General features: G+C 43.0%; 1 protein-coding gene and 1 long non-coding RNA gene across 2 annotated transcripts; one reads left to right on the forward strand and one right to left on the reverse strand.

Moving 5' to 3' along the window:
- Positions 1 to 7,231: 7,231 nt before the first annotated feature.
- Positions 7,232 to 12,273, reverse strand: LOC128413088 (uncharacterized). The gene is made up of 2 exons (XR_008330230.1): positions 11,972 to 12,273; positions 7,232 to 8,762 (listed from the first exon to the last, which is right to left on the reverse strand). It is a non-coding gene; the product is annotated as an uncharacterized LOC128413088 (long non-coding RNA).
- Positions 12,274 to 12,299: 26 nt separating this feature from the next.
- Positions 12,300 to 18,726, forward strand: RPL8 (ribosomal protein L8). The gene is made up of 6 exons (XM_053386904.1): positions 12,300 to 12,418; positions 13,342 to 13,486; positions 14,539 to 14,680; positions 15,445 to 15,663; positions 17,724 to 17,839; positions 18,513 to 18,726. Exons 2-6 carry the CDS (start codon positions 13,349 to 13,351, stop codon positions 18,669 to 18,671), a joined length of 774 nt encoding a protein of 257 aa, XP_053242879.1. The 5' UTR covers positions 12,300 to 12,418; positions 13,342 to 13,348; the 3' UTR covers positions 18,672 to 18,726.
- The last annotated feature ends 4,648 nt before the right edge of the window (positions 18,727 to 23,374 follow it).

The raw sequence follows: 23,374 nt of genomic DNA on the forward strand, positions 1-23,374 counted from the left end.
ATGTTATAGAAAAATAAGGATTGTGAACGTTATGTGTTTTTAAACCTTTTTGTTTTTTCTTTTTTGATTCTTTTTTAATGTATTAAAGTTGAAAATTTCAATAAATATCTTTTTAAAAAAAATAAATAACACTGTTTTTTAACAACACTATGATCTTTTTGTCTAGTTATGACTTATGCAGGAATAGAGATTGAGACTAAATCACTTGGACCAGCAGAGCACAGCACGACTGCTTGAAAGGTTTACACCAATATAGTTACATGTTAGTGCTGGAGAAGGTGCTATCACCAGTAGCTTAATGGTAGAGCATTTGCTTTGCATGCAGAAGTCCCCAGGTTCAATCCCTGGCGTCTCCAGGAAAGACCGGAAATCCTGGAGAGCATTTGCCAGCAAGTGACAACACTGAGCTAAATAGATCAATGGTCTGACTCAGTATAAGGCAGCTTCCTATGTTGCCCCCAATTGTGTTTTTATTCACTTGTTTTTTTGTCACCCTGAGCACCTTGGAGTGGGAGGGCGGGATACAAATTTAATAAATAAACTGTTGGGTCAGCTGCTTGCTGCAGGAGCCTGGGATATGCTTTACCTCAGCTAAGAGTTTAGAATGGAATTCGTTTATTCAGAAAAAGGAGGGAAGCTGGAAGCATCCGGGAAACAAGTATCGGAAGAGTTACACTGATTGCTTCATGATAAATGTCCTGTCTTTATAAGCCAAGTTTACCTTAGCTCAGGGAATGTGATCCAATCAGACCAACATTACAAAAAAGTGCCCCCTCTCAATGAGGGCGGTCCTATTAATCGAGAGTCTACATTTATCTACACTGGCTAAAGGACTGCATATGCATTTGGGCTCCATTAAGGAAAGGAAGAAGAGTATCCTGACAGGGCAGGAATCCACCACACCCTGCCAAGTAGTATCCTGGCTACACTAGTCCATAGGAAAAGGCATGGCTGCACATATTCAGTCTGAAACAGTTTTTGAAGTTTTTGTTCAAAGAGGTATATAAACTCTGGGCTTCAAAGCCCATGTTGTTCTATTGCAGCAGTTCCATCCCGACTATGGTCCGTCCCATTAGCAGCTGTGGAACTGTAGTTCTGGCGCTGGGTGGAAAATGCCTCAGGTTGTTTGTTGTGGCTCACGGCTGAGGTTTCTGGTTGGGGTGGCTGAGGTTTCCGTGCAATAAATACAATCGCCTGGGTGAGGTAATTAATAATAATAAAGAGGCTGGATTCAGCAAGAGTCATAAAATTACACAGCAGAGTCATAAAATTACAAAATTGTGCAGCACAGTGAAGCATAAGGAGCACAGGTTGCAGACACTTTAACTATCTCATTGTCTGCTTACAGTGCTTCCCTTCTCTATTCCTCTTGCAGTGAACAGACCATAGCATTCATAAGTTTAAATGCTTTGCTTAAAAGCTCCAGCAAAAAGCAGCAGCAAGAAGAACACAGGCAGAAATATTGGGTTTGCAAAATACGGAAAAATACTTCTGAACACATGGTCTTAACTTGAAGCAGTCGAGCCCAGACATATTGCCTGGTTGGCTTCACATGGTGGAAGAGAATGAAGAAAGGTTCACTTCCTCCTTCACTAGATATGAGGTGCGTGACTTAACTGAGTCTAGCAATACAATTCAGTGATCTTAACCCCTTCATGCATTAACCAGCCCTAAGCTTGCTAGTGATATTTGATTGCAATTTCCCAGAGTTTCTGGGCTGTGGGGTATCCTGAGGCCAGGATACACAGGCGGCGGCCATTTTAGGTGCATCCAACTGATGCACAATCGCCAATGTGCAGGTCCTTTTTGACCCAGAAGAAGGCAGGATTAGGGGAGACAGGGGCAGGGGCGGAAAAGGAGCCTCTCTTTGGCAAATGCATGTTCCTCTCACAGTCATCAGTTATGCATGATTCTGATGAGCACATACCCTCCAATATTTCTCTGATGAAAATAGGGACATCCAGTGTGGTGTAGTGGTTAAGAGCAGGAGTCTTGTAATCTGGTGAACCGGGTTCGCTTCCCCGCTCCTCCACATGCAGCTGCTGGGTGACCTTGGGCCAGTCACACTTCTTTGAAGTCTCTCAGCCCCACTCACCTCACAGAGTGTTTGTTGTGGGGGAGGAAGGGAAAGGAGATTGTTAGCCGCTTTGAGACTCCTTCGGGTAGTGATAAAGCAGGATATCAAATCCAAACTCTTCTTCTTCAGTGCTGTTTTTCTAGAAAAAGAGGTGCTGGAACTCACCTCAGGAATCAGAAGTTTTGTTTATGATTAATATAGTATTGTAAATCCTCCAATATTCCTTAAAGAGCCTAGACATTTCAACAGGATCCCTATGGTGGGTGTCTATCTGCACGTATCAAATGAATCAGGACGGCAACACAGCATGAAAGGCCAGTCTTTCCTCCCAAAATGACTATCAAGGTCTCATCATGGATGCAGATGTGTACCTGCATCAAAAGTGCTGTGTGTGTAGCTCTTCCAGAAGGGTAGCAGAAACAAGAAAAAAAGTCCTATGGCACATAAAATATTAACAAAGAACTTGAAGGTGCCACAAGATCCTTTGTTGTATTTGCATACTGTGCCCTTTCTCACACAACCGTCTTTAGGATGCATTCAGATCATTTTTCTGCCATGTGTGCTTGGAGTTTTGTTTTGCTTTTTAAGGTGTTTAGGTGTTGCAAACTCCCTCTTCCTCTTAGCAGCTTAAGTTTCGGTCTCTGATGAAGTCACTGATAATCCCAATAGTTCTCCAAGTGCCTACAAGAGCACATAGCAAAAACAAAGCAGCAGACACCAGATTAACGTCGCATAAGAAAAAGCGGGGGGCGGGGGGGGACATATTCCACTGGGAAAACTCAAAAGTCTCCTGCTTCCAACATACAGGTATTAGTTCTTCTTTTTCATCTCCCAATAAATGTGTTGTTATAAGAAGTAACCTTTATGAAAGGAGAGAAACCCTTCATGTTCCTTGGTCTTTAAACTGCCAGTGCATTGCAGCCCTCGCTTAAACCTCCAGGGAAGGTGCTATGAAATCAATGCTGTCATTAAAGTGTTTGGGAGGTCCAGAAGGAAATAAAGAAGGGAAAAACAAGGCAACTTAAAAACAAACCCTTAGGATGAATTGGGTAAACGCTATATTTGGAACGTTTGCTGAGATTTCCATAAGGTTGCCATGGAATATGCATGCATTAAAAATGCATCTTAAAAGGACAGATCTATTTGGCAAATGCATGCATTGCTCTTATAGCTTCTCTTGAAGTTTTAGTTTATAAATTTTAAAATATGCCACCCCAATGAGATCATTTTTTAAGCCACTTTGTCTTCTCCAGTACCTACTTCAAAAATGGCTTTTTGGCTACCACCCAATGATTTCTCTGCTTGCCTTCCACCCAGCTGAATCTTCTTACATTTTTTTTAAAGGGGGAAATGTATACAGTACATCTGAATATTTTGCATACTTTCCCATGCATTTAGAAAATGGTGGTATAGCACTATTTTAACCAAAATGAAAAAATACTAACACTTCCTTTCTCTCCCACAAATAATTTTAGTTTGCATTTGCTTGATGTAGAATTATGATCCTAAATTAGAATGGTCCATGCACCCATGTAGCACTGTAAAAACCGTCAATGATGAGTTGTAAGAGGGGAAGCCCAGCCAGATGGGCAGGGTAGAAATATCAAATTATTATTATTATTATTATTATTATTATTATTATTATTATTAATTGCCAATGCAAGTCCTACTCAGAGTAGACCCACTGAAATTTATAGGCATAACTTAGTCGTGCTCATTGATTTCAATAGATTTACTCTGAGTAGGATCCTATTGCATTACAGGATGTCCTTGTGCAGGCTTCTAGTTGTGGGATCTGTTAGTTGAATCTGTCTCATACTTTATACATTTTGACATTGATTGACATGACAATTGACCTGGCATGTTTCTGTTAGAGAAAAAATAAAAACAAACAGGAATTATTGTATAACTTCTGCATACAAAGAACCTGGGCAGCTGCCTTATCCTGAGTCAAAACATGGATCCATCAAGCTCAGCATAGTCTCAAATTACTTGCAGAAGCTCTTCTGACATCAACCCCAAACATTCTTACTCTCTCAGGCATTTGGAGAGAACCAGTGAGACTTAAAAAAAAAATTTGCAGTGTTTTAGACTGTTCTGTGCTTCTTTAAAATATACCGTTCTTTTAATTGTTGGTTTAACTGACATGTATTTTTGCAACTGCTGTTAATTTTATGATGTTCTGGAAACTACCCAGGGATTACTATGATTATTTATTTAGCTATGCATACACCACACTTTTATTAAGCCTGCGAACAACATACATTATTGCAGGATCAATAAAACATCAGTAAGAAAATATCAATAAAAAGTGCTGGACAATCTACACATCTAGATAATAGAATACATGGTACCAAGGATCTTTATGCAAAGACATCTCATTTCCCACTGGAAGCTGAAATGGAGGGGTTACTGGGGCCTTTTTTTGGAAAGTCCCTCCTTGTTCAAGGAGGCTACTGACAGGACAGGCAGGGGGCAAGAAGTGAAATCTGTTGAAATGGTATGTGGCAGAGCTGGCCCAGCTATAGGGCAGGATGAGACCACTGCTTCAGGCAGCAGAAGCCTCCATGGGTGCCCCACCATTGGCACTGATTTTGGTCCAGTAGCAGATGCAGCAGCGGCAGGAGTAGGTAGATGGTGGCGGCAGGGCAAAGCAGCCCCTTCCGTTTTGCCAACAAGCTGCCCTGGTATGTGATATTGTTCCTTTCTTGGCAAACCTTCATAAAGGAACTCCTGACAGCCACTGCCAGGAGGCTGTTATGTACATGCTGGATAGATCATTCCTGGAAGGGACACAAGGCATACAATCGGCCTCTGTATTGTTGGTGCATGTTGTTCTCCTCTGAATTGCCTTCAATCAATTGCAGAGATGCGAAGAACTGCAAGCTCTCAGGAGAGATCAAATGCCATTTGATAAGTTGCAAGGGATTTGGCGACATCTTGACGCCAGGTGATAAATTTGTATGTTACTAGAACTGCAAGCTCCTTGGCCTTAGCTTCGCAAGTTCTCCCTTCCTCCTGTTCTCATGATGGCAATTCAGCCATGGCATACGTAATATTAACAGGGCTGCTGCCATGGTAGACCTATCAGAATCACAAATCTGCTCTGAACATGGTCCGAGCTCATTTCCAAGGCCACACCTACACAGCCGCAGAGCCAAGCCCTCGTGTTTCTTTCCCTGAGCTGCCTTGCTGTTCTCTTCTCTTATCTCATTTCACTGGCCTGCATGTTTGTGTGAGTGAACACCACTGGACATACTGTGAGTCTCTTGTTTGTAAAAAATAAAATATAAAATAAACGTTGTTGTTGTTGTTACTACAATTATACCATTTTTGTTTGATGACTGAGAGATTGAGATTTCAAGTTATTTTAAAAAAAATTCATCTGTCAATTCTACAACCAGCTAACCCTCATTAACAGCTGATGGAAGTCACAGGGTAATTATGCTGAGAGGAAAGGAGAGATGTGCCGGGACGTATATTTCTTTTTGACCAGTAATGGATGGCATGAGCCTGGAAACTTGGTAATACAGGTGCATAGTAGGAAGTTGGTTTAAAGACTGATGCTCTGAAACAAGAATGTCATATAAAAATACCGTATTGGCCTGAATATAAGCCTCACTTTCCCCCCCAAATTCCGACTGTGAAAAGTTAAAGTGCGGCTTATATTCGCAACCTTACAAAAATTGGCTTGGAGCAGGCTTGTCCCCAGATGTTGCCTGGTTTTGGCTGGGCCGGCTCCCAAGATGGCGGCACGGCAAGGGGGTCCCTGAGAGGGAGTCAGAAGGTGGTGAGGAGGAGGAAGGGAGGGAGGAGCGTGGATGAGAGAGCGAGAAGGTCTGCTAGGAGGAGGAACAGGAGATGCAGCCGGTCTGCTGCAACTGGCGCTAGCCCACTGAGGTGCCTGCCTTTAGCCCACTGAGGGTCGTGTGAGTCCCGACAGCTGCTGCCTCTCTCCACCCGTACCACCTGAGAAGGGGTGTGTGTTCGTACTTATAGCTTGATTGGACCTAGGGACATTTATTGTGTACATGTACAAACTGCCGTTGGGCAGATGGATTGCAGAACTCGATAGTGGTGATTGTAAGATGTACAAACGATGGTGACCAAATCACAAACTCTATCATTAGGTGTGATATAGCCCACCAAAAATCTGCCAGAGAGCCTAGGTTCCTGTGTTTTTGGTGAAACCTAGACTGGAGCTGTTCTAGGGAACTGGAACACGTAAGATACTGAGGCTGGATTGAGACACATCAAAGAAACATTTCATAAACGTGTTCTAAACTTTATATGTGTCACGGTGTTAGAAAGGATAAACAACACATATAAAGTGCTTTTTCTTTGCCAGTGTAGCTGAGTCCTGATTCCCCCCACCCACCCTTAGCAATACATTGATAATTATTTGATGCTGTTAAATTAACTTTCGTCTTCCCCCCCCTTTTTTTCCTTGGCATTTTGGTAAAAAAAAGTGATTCCATGCATCACGTAGATGACTAAGGGTTTAGGCTTAAGTTATTAAATACAAACAAATTCTATGTTACGGAGGCAAGCACACTCTGTACATGCTCATGCTATCCATTCATTTCTGAGGCTCATGATTCTTAATTGTTTCTCCTCCTATACAACTTAAAATACTTAGGCTGTGTCACATTTTGATTGGGCACAATATTGGCAGCACATTTTCCTTCTCAGTAAGCCAAGTGGCAACAGCCTTGTCTTATACCTTTTTAAAAAAAAAAAAAACAGCCCACCAGAATATGGCTTATTGTATGATACTGAGTAAGGGACGTGGGTGGCGCTGTGGGTTAAAGCCTCAGTGCCTAGGACTTGCCGATCGAAAGGTCGGCGGTTCGAATCCCTGCGGCGGGGTGTGCTCCCGTCGCTTGGTCCCAGCGCCTGCCAACCTAGCAGTTCGAAAGCACCCCCGGGTGAAAGTAGATAAATAGGGACCGCTTACTAGCGGGAAGGTAAACGGCGTTCCGTGCGCTGCGCTGGCTCGCCAGATGCAGCTTTGTCATGCTGGCCACGTGACCTGGAAGTGTCTCCGGACAGCGCTGGCCCCCGGCCTCTTGAGTGAGATGGGCGCACAACCCTAGAGTCTGGCAAGACTGGCCCGTACGGGCAGGGGTACCTTTGCCTTTTTATGATACTGAGTACACAACTCTGGTACACTTTTAATCAAAGAGGTAGCCAGCTAACCATGGCTTACACCAGAAATAAGACAACAGTCCAGCAGCAGTTTAAAGCTGGCAAGTGTAACAATATGCTTTTGTGGGTTACTAAGAATGATGCATCTAGTGAAGTGGAGTCTAGCCCAAGACAGTTCATGCCACTGTATTTTTAAGAGACTAGTACTGTTTGTTTTGTTATAATGTTCAAGCAGCACTATGATCTGCTTGACAATGTCATTGTAAGGATAAGAAGATTGTAAAACACATTAACTTAAAATGTTGTTACAAAAAGTAGAATGCTGCAGGTAATGGTTCAGATAATGGTTCAGAGCCTACATGCAGGCAAGCCTGTCCTAGCACACAGCCACATATTGGATTGCCAAAGGCCAACATGTAAAGTCCAACGTCTGTAAACATGACTATCCTAGTTGTGGCCCAGAGTCTGTTCATCTTTTGTTCTTTAGGCTGCTGTGAGCACATGTCAGGACACTAATACAGTCGTACCTTGTCTTGCGGCTGGGATCCGTTCCGGAGCCCCGGTCGCTAGCTGAAAAGGACGCAGGGCAAAGTGCTGTGTCTGTGCACGGAGCGGTTTGCACTTCTGCACGTGCACAAGCAACAAATCCGGAAGTAACCCATTCCAGTATTTCCGGGTTTACCGTGTACGTTCGCCAGAATGGACGCTAGACAAGGCGGATGGTCACGGAGGTATTACTGTACCCATTAAAAATCTCCACTCCTGCAAATGGTGGTCTAAGAACAAAGCACTCCCCCATGACACGCGGGTAAGCATGGAAGGGGAGACCATGCCTCAAAGTATGGCACCTGCACTTACTCCAACTCCCCCAAGGAAAGAAAGACGTGGAAAGCACTCAAGGCCACAGAGTATCTCCCACCAGAATAGGGACAAAATGTGGATTGGCTTAACATCACTACCTTATCTGCGAGGCCGCAGGAGTATTCCTTGTACAAGGGGATATAGGGTAAATCTGTACTGTGCAAAAGCAGAGGCCCTGGTGGCCGCTATAACCCCACTGCATACAAACTTCCGCTACATCCCAGGGAAAGCAACGAGGAGCACAATAGCAGACTCGTCTTTGGGTATTGCCGCTGCTGGCCAAACAGTCACGACGCTCATGCGTGCAGGATATGAACCAGGGCATATGGAACAGAACAAACTGAAACTACAGAGCAACTCCCTACTGTAGAAAAGATGAGCAAAGTCGCAAATGGCTACCTTGTGTTCTACAACTGGTGCAGTTGGAATGGAGACCCTGGGAGCTTTTCATTGGGAGATGAAGGACAAAGATGAGATATGCGGACTGCAAGAATCCCTAGGTGATATGACACTCTTCCCCATATTCACTCACGTAACAGCGCCACCTGCCCGCAATGAGCACCTAGTCATCACTGTTCTCGTGTTTCTCTTGTCGCTCCACAAGCAGCCAGGCAGCTGTTCTCTACCTTTTTCCCTGCCAAGGACTCAAGGCAGCTTACAGATAAAAATGGTGGCCCTGCAAAAACAAAATAGACATGAGCTTGCAGTATCTCCAAATCTGGGAGAGTTGTGTACTGCCATTAACCAAATGAAAAACAAAAAAGTCATCAAACTTGATGGGATACCTGCCAAAGTCTTCAAAGTGAACAGAATTGAACTTACTACACACAAGCTCATCTGAAAAATATGGGCGAGAGAAGAGATCCCAGCAGACTTTAGGGATGCTAAAATTATCAATCTTTTTTTTAAAAAAAGGTGATAGAATGTATTGTGGAAATATTGAGGCATCTCTTTATTAACAAATTATTGAAGGATCTTAGCAAACCTTCTCCTAACTATATCTGAGGGCACCCTTCCTGAATCCCAAAATGGTTTTTGACCTTCTAGGGGGGACAGAGGGTATGATTTTCACTGCTCGACAGTTTCAAGAAAAATGCAGAGAGCAAACCCAACCCCTGTATATGGTGTTTATTGACCTGACTAAGGCCTTCGACACTGTAAATCATAATGGAATGTCCTCTCCCTTGAAAACATCCTCAAGGAATGTCCTCTCCTTGAAAAATACACACAAAAGACTGCAGGTGGGTGGTGGAACCAAAAGGGTTAATACCTAAGAGGGTCTGTAGAGCTGGAAGCATCTTTCAGATATTTGGGGCCTATGTTGTTTAGGGTTTATAATAAAATTGCATGTTAAAGTTGCATGCCTTGGCAGACTTGCCAAAACAAAAACGTCTGTTGCAGGTGCTGAAAACAACATGGTGATGGCACTTGCCTAATATTAATTGGCAGGGTGTTTCAGAGTGTAGGTGCAGAATGGTCATTATGTGGCACTTGTAGAAGTGCCAGCTGCACAGATCGAAGCCGTCAAATGGGCGTAGATGGGGTAAGGCGATCCTTCAAGCAAACTGGTCCCAAGCTGTTGAAGGCTTTATATACTAATAATAACACCTTGAATTTGACCTAGTAACAAACCAGCAGCCAGTACAGATCTCTGAGCAGAGGTGTAATATGCTGACAGGGTCTCACTCCTGTTACCAGTCGTGCAGCATTCTGCACTAACTGCAGTTTCCAGACCAAGCACAAGGGAAGCCTTACATAGAGTTAATTGACGAAATCAAATCTTTAACGGTGCCTGGACTACTACTGTACTGTGGTCAAGTCCAGGAATGGCTGTAGCTGTTGTACCAGCCAAACTGACAAAAGACATTTCTAGTTCTTACATTCAGACATTACTGAAATATTTGTCACTGCAGATTTGCTTCAAGTATCTGACATATCATGAGAAATCATCAACCTGCCTGTATAAGGCCCACTGTTAGTATCACATCCATAATTTGTAGTTGCACCATTTTTTCCAAAGCCTTTGGTTAATGGATTAGTTACCTTTTTTACCCATGCCCTTAGAATAATTGGTTTTCCTGGCGGTTGGCATTTTTATTCTTTTCTCCCTTCAGTCCCACAGCTCCAACGCATACACCAATGTGGCTTAATCTGTAGCAGCAGAGTGATGGACTCTGTTGCAAGCTCTCTGTGTATTATTGTCAGCTGTGCCTCCAGTGACAAAAGCTGGTGCCCAAAGCGTCTGCAGACTGTATGCTTGCTCCTTCAAGGGGAGTACAACCGTCTCCAGGGCAGGCAACTGGCTAATTTCTCAGACACGGGTGTTACATATGTAAAAGACAATCAGAAACTGGAGGTGTACAGTGGCTGTGTACACACTCCCATTTACTCCCATGTGCTCCTGTTGTTGGTTTGGGAAGTGGTGTACACACACACCAGCTTCAATCCAAATAAAGAAACAGAACAACCTAGTTGTATTTTAAGCCAATAACGTGCCTTGCATCCAAACAAAGCATTGAATTGGATATTAGTTTAGATGCTGCTTTTTAAAAAGGCAACAATATCTGAAATGGTTCATATAGTTTCCATTGGATCTAAAAAAGAATTCAGTACATATCAGAAGTCTGTTACCTGCCAATGCAATTCATCCAATAAAAAGGTATTATTAGAATGAAGCACAAAGACTCCTTTGTAAATGAATGGCAGTTTTATTATGCACACAGCTAAAAACAAAAGTAGAGAGGTCCCCCCACACTTTAAAACTTTTTGGTTAACCTAAACTGTTCATCACCATCTGTAAAAAAGTAGATTGGGATAAAAACTCGTGTTATTTGGCTGTTATTATGCATGTATTGCCTAAACACCAGCTTCTGGGCTAGGATATTTCATTATTTATCTGCAAATTGTTATTGTATGCTGAAATAATTTAATAAAAATAAAGAACACTATAAAAAGGTATTATTTGAAGCATTTTGAATATTGCCTGTCCTAGGGATCAACAGACAGTATTTCTCCAAAATTGGAAACTAACAAGGGATGTTGTAGACCTTGGGTCTGAGTTGAAAGGTGTCAGCAGAGCAGCTTCTTAAAATGGGGTTCTTTACCTATGTTTCAGGGGATCTGTACCCCAAAAATACTTTTTTCTCCCAATGCTGAAAGTAAAATTTGTATGCATATTTTGTGTTTAGTGTTTGTGCATATATGTGTTTGTGTATATTTTTTCTGGGGAGGGGGGTCCATAGCTTTCATCAAGTTCTCAGAAGAGCCCATGACCCAAACATGGTTAAGAGCCACTGGTTTAAAAGAAACATGACAGCATTACCTAATCTCAGCAAGCAAGGATATTTTAGTTTGCCTGAATGAAAGCCTCCCAATTCTCTAATGGCCTAACCCCGACTCGTTTTTCAGGATGGCTCCGATTGCCTTCCAACAGCCTCCTGCCAAGCGGGAAATCAGCAAATGTGAAGCTTTTCTCGCCCATTGTATCTGCGCTGACAGCTTCACCTGCCGAATCGCTGCTTGTCGTGACGCAGCTTTTAAATGCCAACACAGCCCCGGCGGGCGGGGAGGGGAGCGAGAGAGAGAGAGAGAGAGAGAAAAAGCCCTGACAAGAGCACAAGCTCCATTGCCGCTGAAAGGAAGGCGGCGCGCGTTACATAACCTGGTGTGGCCGCGCAAAGGGAGCAGCAGTGCAGCTGGAATCAAGCAGGCGTTTTATCCTCTGCAGGGACAGCGCAGATTCGAAAGGGAGGGTGACAAATTTCAGGGGCAATCTTACTAAGCCAACTTGCTGAGGAAGGAGCTCGGTGGATTATTTATTTTTTTAAAAGACAATTTTCAAGTCAATTACAAAACAGCAGGAACCGCCTATGAATAATAACATACCAGAAAGTGGGGTGGGGGCATTAAGTCCCATTTAACTTATTGCGATTTTCTTCGGGGTAAATATACACGGGGGATGTTTCGCCGACAGCCCGCCATTTCCAGGGCACGGGCAGCAGCAGCGGCTCTCCAACGCCTTTCCCACGAACTCTCGTCATGGGGGACGGAAAGGAGAAGCGGGAGCGGCGGGCGCTTCGCTGCCATTTTGCGCATCCTTGCGATTTTTTATGGCAGGGGAGACGGAGAAGCCGCGTCCTGCATTGAACCGAACGGGGAGGCTCGGGGCGAGTCACGTGCCCCACAGACTTTTCAAGTACCCGGATGCCGGAACTACATTACCCGTCAGGCCCCTGACGCCTCTACGCCTGCCGCTCGCCGTCCAGGCCGGAAGGACTTGGTGGCGCCGTGACCTCCGGAGCTTCCTTCTTTCCGAGCCAAGCCCCGGCTGAGGTAAGACACGAAACAGGCCTCGGGTGTGTATCCGTGTCCATCGGGGCCGCGGCGGCACCCCGCCGACCATCTACGGCCGGCATCGGCCTCCGCTTCCCCTGGCCGGTTTCGCGGGCGGGAAACATTTCGCGCGTCTCTTCGTGCGGCTCCTATGAACGATTCGCTTCCCGCTGCCGGGCGAGCCTGGATTTTCCTTTGGCTGCCGAGGCCATGAGCAGCGGAGAATGGGCTCCGACGGGAGACCGAGCTCGAGGGGAACAGGAGGAGGGGGATATTTTTGTGCTCGTGATTTTATGTTTTAAAAAACGTCTGTAACGGCAGCCATTCTCCAGGGCGATCCCTCAGAACAGAATAACATTGTTAGAGGAATCTTAAGATATATGAAACTCCTGCTGTCGCAAATATTTTTCTTCTACCTACTCCGTTTTAGTCAAAGGCCCTGTTGCATTTTTTAAATAAGCTAACTTTCAGATTGCAAGTCTTTATGCTTTAGGTCCATATACCAAGAATAACTTCTTGGTGCAGAAACAGTATGAGTTGCAAACATTTTCATTGAAAAACTTTCAAAATAATATAAAAACATTGGGGTATATGTTTGTGTGTGTTTAACCTATACTGTGCTATGTGAGACCATGACTATAGAGGAGAAAGTAAGTTCCCATACAAAAAAGCTGCACTCTCAAACTTTGGCATTTGAGAGGGCTTTGAGAAACCATAAATAGTGCATTAGATTGATAGGAACACTGTGTGCGAGATCCAGAAATACAGTTAAAATACTTGTGATATAGAAAACAAGCACGCTAGATACTGAAAGTGTTTTAAACTGAAAGATGGGTGGGATAGAGACCCATACTAAAGAATCTTTCTACACTAGAGACAGCTGCCTTTTCTAAATAAGCATGCTAATAACTATTTATTTTCAGGTTCACAATGGGCCGTGTAATCAGAGGTCAAAGAAAAGGTGCGGGGTCAGTGTTCAGAGCCCATGTGAAGCACAGGAAAGGCGCAGCAAAGCTGAGAGCTGTAGACTTTGCTGAAAGGCATGGCTATATCAAAGGCATTGTAAAGGCAAGTACCAAGTTGTTTGGATGTTCTGTTTCTATTCTTGTAACTTAAGTTTTAAGAAATCTGAATCCCTTTTTCCCTAATAAGAGTAGTTATTAGCAGTTTATAGTCAATAGAACTAGTACAGGCAGTATTATTTTGTTATGCATACTTTTGTGAAATTCTATAGTACAAAATTTCTCAAATGATTTGATGTTTTTAAGATTGACACAGTATGTATTAATGGTATTTAATACGATGCATATTTATATTTGTATTTTATCATCTTGATGAATCTGGTAGTATGTTGAATGTGGGTTATGCAAATATTAACATCTACATGAAACCACTGTCAGCAGTATGCAGATGATACTGTCTTGTTTCCATTTAATAATACCATGGAGGCTATTGAAGTCAGTGTCTGGAGGCAGTGTGGGCAAACAAGTTGAGGTTGAGACCTAGACAGGACTTGAGGTACTGACTGTGGGTAAGGAAATAAACTGCATCATAACATGGTTTATAACTTATCTTGCATGGGGAATTCTTTAGTGGCCCCCATATCTCCAAAATTCAGTCAGTAACCTGTGCTCTGACAGGCGCCAACATTGCAGGTCTTAAGGAAAATCCTAAAGTCACACTTATTTTCTGTTGCTATTCTCTTAATGGTTTTGTTCTGCTGATGGTTTATAACAATAGAAAAACGAGATGGTAGGGAAGAAGGTAAGTGCATACCAATAAGGTAGTTCTGAAAATATTTAAGCTTGCTTAAGAGCAAGACAACTATAGGCTTCCATTTAAAAGGCAATGGCATAGTTGAAAAGCACAGAGGCTAAGGGACAAAGCTTTTGATTGATTTAGGGGAGGATTGCCTTTATTCCAACTTTGTTTAACCTCAGCCATTCCCAAATGGAAAATATGTGGAAATGAGGCAGCTCATAAGTTATGTAGATATGTAATATTACCTAGCAGGGCTAAGCAGTTATCTCAAGTGCTTGGCCTTTTGATCTGGAAAGTGCATGTAATTCACTGAGTATCTGAAATTATAAGATTCTTAAACTGTATTTATATTTCAATAGGATATAATTCACGATCCTGGTCGAGGAGCTCCTCTTGCCAAGGTTGTTTTCCGTGATCCGTACAGGTTTAAGAAACGAACAGAATTGTTCATTGCAGCCGAGGGCATTCATACTGGACAGTTTGTTTACTGTGGCAAGAAAGGTGAGTAAAGACAATAAACAGTTGTGCATATTTTTGGAAATACAGTGGTGCCCCGCAAGACGAATGCCTCGCTAAACGAAAAACCCGCAAGACGAAAGGGTTTTCTGATTTTTAGCGGCTTCGCAAGACGAATTTCCCTATGGGCTTGCTTCGCAAGATGAAGGCTCCCCAAGCTGTGAATGTCTACCCCGCGCGAGGGGCGCTCTGCTTAAGAGCGCCCCTCATGCGGGGCAGCAGGCTGCTATCCGCAGCTTGGAGAGCCCTGCGGGGAACTCCTGCAGGGCTCCCCAAGCTGCAGATGTCTGCCCCGCGCGAGGGGCGCTCTGCTTAAGAGCGCCCCTCGTGTGGGGCAGCAGGCTGCTATCCGCAGCTTGGAGAGCCCTGCGGGGAACTCCTGCAGGGCTCCCCAAGCTGTGGATGTCTGCCCGGCTGTTCTGAAGGCTGTTCTGAAGGCTGGCGGTGGGGAGAAAAGTCCTCCCCCCGCCAGCCTTCAGAAGAGGTCCGGGGACAGACTGTCCCCGGACCTGGTCTGAAGGCGGTCTCCATAGGAACGCATTAATTGATTTTCAATGCATTCCTATGGAAAACCGTGCTTCGCAAGACGAAAAACTCGCAAGAAGAAAAAACTTGCGGAACGAATTAATTTCGTCTTGCGAGGCACCACTGTAGTTAGGTAACTTGAAAATGTAGATTTCAAGAGAGGTGGCACATTAGAGTGATACTGCAGCTCTAAAAAATGTTTTTCATGTGTACAAATCTTTTAGCTCAACTCAACATTGGCAATGTCCTGCCCGTTGGTACTATGCCAGAAGGCACTATTGTCTGCTGTCTTGAAGAGAAGCCAGGTGATCGTGGTAAACTGGCCCGTGCTTCTGGGAACTATGCCACAGTTATCTCCCACAATCCTGAAACCAAAAAAACCAGAGTGAAACTGCCTTCCGGGTCCAAGAAGGTGATCTCCTCTGCAAACAGAGCAGTTGTTGGTAAGTGTTGCCTCATATATATGCTAGGTTTTATGCCTCATAAGCTGAAGTGTTTGTAGTTGGAAGCGCCAGAACACCTCTACAATCCAGATTCTGCAAGTTCTGTAGTTTTAGGACAGTACTTGCAGAATCTGGATTGTAGAGGTGTTCTGGCGCTTCCAACTAATAACACTTCGAAAAAGGTCTTAACATAGAGGAGGTTTTCTGCAAAACTCAACCGAATTGGCTATTTACTACAACAGCAATGCATGATATCACCATTTTACTAACTTTCTCATACTAATTTAAGGCCTGTAATGAAAGAGAAGAACATGACCGTGACTGATTATTTGGAGCTTAAGATTTTCCAACTGTCTAGTCAAGCAAATTCATTTGGGAGTCTTTGATGTTGTTTATTGAATAATTGTGATTTTGAGTTGGCAGCTGGGTGTCTTAAAAGAGAATTTTTTAGCATATATTATTTTGCATTGAGTCTGACCTCTTTTGTCTCTGTTGACAGCAGAAGGGCATTGTTGATAGACAATGGGCATATTGCATTGCAAGAATGAGGTGATGATTAAGCCCCTGACATTGTTACATTCTTATTGGTGTCTTGGTATTTGTCACTATAGCTGCTTGTAAGCACTTAAGAAATTAGAATCCAGTCTTTAAAAATGACATTGCACAAAATGTGTTCTGTGTCATTATTTAATACTGTGTTGCTACAGCAGTGGTCACCAACCTCTCTCTTCTTTTTTTTTGCCCTGGGCACATTTGGAATTTAAAAAAAAAAATGTTTTACTGCAAATTATCCAAATATACAATAATGAAGAAATATACAGAAAAAGAAAAGTGTATAACTAATAACAATCATAGCAGCATAAATATAATACAGCTACAGGTAATCACATAATATTCCACTTTTAGCTTTTGCTTGTGGATTACACAAATTTGGAATTTTGAGAGTGCCATGGACGTTACTCCCTCTGGTCGCTTTTTTCCTGCCCACCCAAAAAGCGAACATAGACTTTCACTTTTCCAGGTGGTCTGGATAAAACCATTCAGCAGAATTAAAACAGATCCTCTTGAATGTGCATGGTTTTACATGCCCCCCCAAGCGTTCTCAAATTTTAGCTTAAATAGGTAGGCTTCACAGAACCATTGCTTGCCAGCACCGGGAAATCATTGATCCATGGCATGAATCATGATTTTTACATAGTACGACAACAGAATCACAGAATATATCTGTGATCTGGTTATGTGTGGATAGATAATGGTTTTGATGGAGTCCCTATAAACAATGGGGTTCTGTGTTTTGGACCCATGTTTCTGCACCATGGTGACACTAGAAAGTACCAGATGTGATGTTCATTCAATGGAGACTGATGCGGTATGTGATCACATGGTGGTAAGAGAACCTGTGGGGAAAACTTTGAATTTCAAGACATTTACATTCACTCAAGTTTCTCAGTTCATTGTCTTTGGACTTCACTTGTCAGTCTTATGTTCCTTCCCCCAGGCTAGATTGCTTCACTTTCCCTACTTACCCTCACAAGTCACTCTGCTTTCTGATCAGGGGCCAACCTTAGCCTTAGAATGCACATACTGCTGAAAGAGTGAGTGGGAAAGGTCCTCCCACTTCCTCCCTTAGCCTTGATGTGGGAGGTGGTGGCTGTGAACTGTTCTGAGGTCTATTGGTATAGGGCAGTATACAAATAATAATTGCCACCCCTTATAACGGAGTCTAAGAGACTTGTGGGCAGCCTCAAGGGCACACATTAGCATCCTCAGTGCTGCAGTCTCATTTAGAAGTCTGATCACAGTACTAAATATGGAAGGTTCAAATATTTTTACCCAAGTGAACTGTGAGACAATATGAAAGCATTTCCCAGAAGCAAAGCAAATGGAAAGCTTCGAATAAAATCATTTGGTAAACATTGTCTATTGCTACTATTAGTGCTGCGCACTTGGAAGGCCTACAAAGAGCATAACTAACCATGTTTAATGGGGGAACAGTTAAAGCACTAATACTGTTTTTGGAAAATAATAACAGGGAAAATCTCTTGCAAAAAATCTTCCAGGTATTGTTGCTGGTGGTGGTCGTATTGACAAACCTATCTTGAAAGCTGGACGGGCTTACCACAAATACAAGGCAAAGAGAAACTGCTGGCCACGTGTCCGTGGTGTAGCTATGAATGTAAGTCTTTCTTGCACCTGCTTCTTCTGGTTACTTAACCTACTACCTTGATACACTGATGGTGGTTTGCAGTTTTAAGATGTAATCTATTTTAGTGACATTAGACAAGAGGAAAATGGAATGCAGAGGTAGAAGAAATGTAATCAGACCTGGCTAGTGATTCCTTCATAGTATGGAGAATACAGTTCCACAAGGATAGGAACCAACAGGTAGCTGGTTCCAACAGAGATATGGGATTGGACTGGTTCCTCCTGCAGATGAAGCCAGATAAAATGGCTGCTAATGGAGATAGTGCTAATATGACCTAAGTGTCCACGCAAGTTTTCTTTACAACCAATACATTAACGAAGCAAGCTAAGTTTAAGGCTTGTAATTCAATATATATCTGTAGTGGCACTGTCCCCATAACAAATGTAAAAAAAAATAAAAATCAGCATTCAGTTCAAAGCTAAAACAAGCTAAGTTGTTAAATCAACAGCAGAATGTAACACCTTCACTTTGTAGCATTTCCTGAAGGTCATCAAATCACGCCTTTGATCTAAGCAAACTATGCAGATGGAGCTTAGTGATAAACTTTGTTGCTGGTTTCTCCCCCCCCCCCCTTTTTTTTTTTTTGTATTGGAAATAATTTCCTGCCTTATTATTTACTCTGGTTGCTGCTTTTCTTTCATAGCCTGTTGAACATCCCTTTGGTGGTGGTAACCATCAGCACATTGGTAAGCCTTCAACCATCCGGAGAGATGCCCCAGCTGGTCGCAAGGTTGGTCTCATTGCGGCCCGTCGTACTGGCAGACTGCGTGGAACAAAGACGGTGCAGGAGAAGGAGAACTAAATATTCAGTTCAATATATTCATAAAGAAATAAATGCCACCTTTTGTTCAAAACTGGTACAATGTGTGTGAGAGGCATTTTCTTTTTAGTTTTAACAGTTTGTCTAAACATTTTATACATGTGTAAATGGTCCTGAAATTTTAATCACCTTACAAAGGAACTGTTTTAGATTGTGTATGAAGTTGTCCAGATAGCTCAAGTATCTGGTAGACCAGTTTGAGAACAGGAAGCGGGACTTTGGGCCTTTTGTCTGATCCAGCGGGTCTCTTGTTCTCTTTCATCAAGCTTCAGGAAGGCAAGATCTCAAACTTGGTTCTTAGTACACAATGCAACATTCTTACACTTTGCTATATAGCAAAGACATGTCAAATGGGAGTAGAAAGCGAGTGATATGCTTAGATAAATGGCAAAATAGAATCCTTTAAACCAGGGGTGTCAAACTCAAATTCATCGGGGGGCCGCATCAGCAGTTTGGTCACCCTCAAAGGGCCGGTTGTTCAGGCAGCCGTTGGATCTGTCACATCACAGGATGGCATGCGCTCAATATAAAAACAAGTGAAGGTTTCCTGAATGCATGTAAAGTGGAGGTTTCCTGTGTAGAACGGCCGGCGCCGCTAGAGGGCAGACGTTCTCTGGCTTGTAGGCTGCCGCGCATGCGCTGAAGAGGCGGCTTTCTTGTGTCAAAAAAAAAAAGTGAGAATAAAAGGTGAAGGCTGGCGGCCGGCGGCGGCTACACGGGCCACATGATGAGGTCTGGTGGGCCGGATTCGGCCCGCGGGCCTTGTGTTTGACACCCGTGCTTTAAACAGTTCCATAACGCTGAACAAAATGTTAGGTATGTTTAAGGCACTTACAATGTTCTGCTTGTGTAATAGGACCTTCCTCTCCCCTTTGCTCCCTGGCACACTATAAATTTCTCCAGAGGGTTGGGGGTACACACAAGTGGAAGAAGTCCTGTTGCATGAGCAGAACGGTTTGCAGTGTTGGATACAAAAGCCCAATTTTGTCTTAAAGAAGCCTGTTCAATAAGGACCAAACTATGCAGCTGCACCCAAGGGTCTTTTGGCAAACTTGGGAGGAGGATACATCTCCCTCCAAAAGCCGTTTGACATGGTCAGCTGTTCAAGGAAAGAGGGATAGTCCAAGCAGCCCATATCCAAATAGTGGAGAGATGTTTTGATGGTACATCAGTTTCCCTAGAATGTCATTTTGGGCTGCTTGGAACATGGCTCAAATGACTGCATCCAGAGTTAAGGATACTGCTTATACAATTTATTTTCCAGCTTCCCCTCCTTTTTTCTTGTGACGGCTCTCACAGCAGCAGCACAACATGAGAAAGATTGCTACAGCAGGTGGAAGTAGAAGTTCCTGCTTTCCATTTAATGAAAAGACTGAAGTGAACTCCTGTTCTGTGGTCTGCTTTGCCCCATACCATGTAAATAGCATAAGGATTTATCGGTGCCCTAAGTACATTGTGCAAACATAGAGAAAACAAGTTTCAATGTTTAGTAGATGGAATAGTTTTCAGAGGACCACGGATAGTAAAAGCAACGCTGTGGGAGCATACATTTTCTAGGCACTTAACAGACTTCTTGCTTTGCATGATGTTATCACGCGCATGCTGTATTTTGCTGATAAACGAGGTGGAGGGAAGGCGGCTTTCACAAAAGGGAGTTGAAGCATGTAAGAAATATACACAAGTGCTGCTAACTGGAAAACAAAAATTGGAATATTTTTGAAGCTGGGCTAATGACATGTACTCTTAATGATGTCACAGGCAACAGAGTTTTCTCATTTCCTTTCAAGAACTATATAGCTTAACAAACCTTTATAATACACATGGTAGAGAGCACACTATCTGAAAATAACAGGCAACTGCCTTACGTATGTATGGAGCAAAGCTGTGTGAGCACAAATGGTTTTAATGAGCAACCCAGTAAGTCTCAGAAGCAGGTGTGGCTTTTCCTAGATGTACAGCAATTGGAAAACTACTGCTTGCATTTGTAAGTGCACAGCTACTCAAGAGCAAGGTGCGGGGAAGCTATGGTCTGCTGGCCTATAATTTACACATCCTTTACCACTGGATCTGTTGGTTGGGGTTGATTAAAGCTGGAAGTCCACAGCAACCCTCTAGAAAAACAGTGATGTAACTGTTAGTGAAGAACAATCTCTTGAAAGGAATCATTGAGCTAAGAATGAGGATTGCTTAATTAGAAGTAAACTAGCAGTGCAGGAAAAGTCAACACGTTGACTATATAGTTTAAAAACTGCTACGAGGTGCAGCTAGAGACTAATCCTATCAGTTACTTGTGATTTTAGTATTGTCCAATATTCAATATACACATAATACATGTATTTAAAGAAAAATGAATTAAAATATTTTGGGGGATGTCCTGCTGACAGCCTGAAAGCTGTAGAGCTCTCAAAAATGTTAGTCTTGGCCAGACTTATAACCCATGAAACAATTATAAACTCTATGAAAAGGTAGGTAGCATGCAGCAATAGATTAGATTAACAATACCGGTACAACCTAGAATAATATGATTTTCACCATATGTAGGACACTTGAGACAGCCTACAGGTGTACAGTGGTACCTCGGGTTAAGAACTTAATTCGTTCTGGAGGTCCGTTCTTAACCTGAAACTGTCCTTAACCCGAGGTACCACTTTAGCTAATGGGGCCTCCCGCTACTGCCGCCACCGCACGATTTCTGTTCTCATCCTGAAGCAAAGTTCTTAACCCGAGGTGCTATTTCTGGGTTAGCGGAGTCTGTAACCTGAAGCGTCTGTAACCCGAGGTACCACTGTATGATTGTTCGCTGCAACAAGTAGGCTATAGTCAAACTGCTCTTGTGTTAGAATAGCAGCCCAGAGTGGTATACCGGTCATGAATTTTGCTACAAGGGTCCAGTGACGTGTTGCTCTGTCCAGCATATGAACATTGGAGAGAAAACTAAAATTACAAGGACCAAAATTATTTCACAGAATTAACCAACCGGGGAAAATCCTGAAAAGATAGTAACAAAGCAACTTATTCCTAAAACATTGCTTTCCAATAAAAAGGGCTACTTTCAATCATGAGGCACAAAGCATTCTAGAGCAGAAAGTTAAGAAACTGCAAATAGTTTCTACAGCAAGTAGTAGTTTCTTCTACTCTCCTTAGTGTGATAGTACATGCAATCCTTAATTTATATTGAAGTATAGAGTTGAAGGGACGCGGGTGGCACTGTGGTCTAAACCATAGAGCCTAGGGCTTGCCGATCAGAAGGTCGGCAGTTTGAATCCCTGCGACGGGGTGAGCTCCCGTTGTTCGGTCCCAGCTCCTGCCCATCTAGCAGTTCAAAAGCACATTGAAGTGCAAGTAGATAAATGGGTACCGCTCCAGCGGGAAAACAAACACCGTTTCTGTGAGCTGCTCTGGTTTGCCAGAAGTGGTTTAGTCATGCTGGTCACATGACCCAGAAGCTGCAGACAAACGCTGGCTCCCTCGGCCTATAGAGTGAGATGAGTGTGTAACCCCAGAGTTGTCTGCGACTGGACCTAATGGTCAGGGGTACCTGTACAGTTGAAAATACACTTTGAAGTAAACCACAATAAATTGAAACCAAATTTCCAGCATTCCTGTAGATCAGCATAAAGCTCAACTGCATTAAAGTAGCTAGACATAATAAGTACATAATAAATGAACTTTCCCCTTAAACATAAGACTAATCTTGCAAGTTAGTAGTGGACTACAGTTTCAGAAAGTGCTGAACTAGAAACCATCTACAGTATGTCTTGCAAACCAATACTTCTGCATAAAAATGGCAGATACAGAGAGTTTCTAAGTTTTCATATTCCCCATAGATCTATGTTGAATTTAAAATTATGAATTTCTGAAAACTTTAAATTTAGTTCAAATGCAAAATAGTAGTTGACGCTCGTGATGACATAAAGTGTTATTTGAATATACTTGCAGGGGGCGGGTGATGGTGAAGCAGAGATATACTAAAAGCTATTAAGTATTTCAGAATAGGCTTACACATTGAAATAGCTGCTCCACCACCACAATGTACAGTTTTTGTAAGTTTGTAACATGCAAGAAAGTCAGTATTAGTCTAGTAAAAGGCCTGTCACACTTAACTAAATTTCCCCTCTATTGTCTTTCCCCCTAATGCTTGCTTGTGGTAATGGCGACTCTCAATTGTAATTAATGCTTAGAAATACTCAAAATACAATTGAAAGTGGGCTGCAGCGGAATCAAAGTAACATGGCCAAAACAAATGCTTATTAGAAATGAAAAATGTGTCAGTAGCATTTACAATAATATATCCAAAAATAGAATTCCTATAGAGGTGGCGACAGAATTGTGGGTTAAGCTTAACTCATTTATCTCTAGACAGAGAAAAATACTTCCCATAGCTGGAACAAATTTCTCAGTCCTATTAGGACTAACAGGAAACTCATGGTGAATTGGCCATGTAAGTTTTGACACTAGTCACACTCAGAATAAGACTCATGGAAATCAATGGAAATCAGTGCTAAGTGCACTGATTTCAACAGATCTACCCCAAGCATGATATACAGAGAAATCCAAGCCCCTGATCTGCTATAGTGGAAGGAGTTTGGGTGGTGCAAAGGTATCCCTCTGCCCAGCCCCGCAGGCAAGGACCCCCATGCACCACCCAGCAGCCTCTCCCGTTGGTAGTCAGCAGGAAGCCCTGA

Source organism: Podarcis raffonei, chromosome 4 (genome assembly GCF_027172205.1).
Source record: "Podarcis raffonei isolate rPodRaf1 chromosome 4, rPodRaf1.pri, whole genome shotgun sequence".
NCBI classification, from domain to species: domain Eukaryota; kingdom Metazoa; phylum Chordata; class Lepidosauria; order Squamata; family Lacertidae; genus Podarcis; species Podarcis raffonei.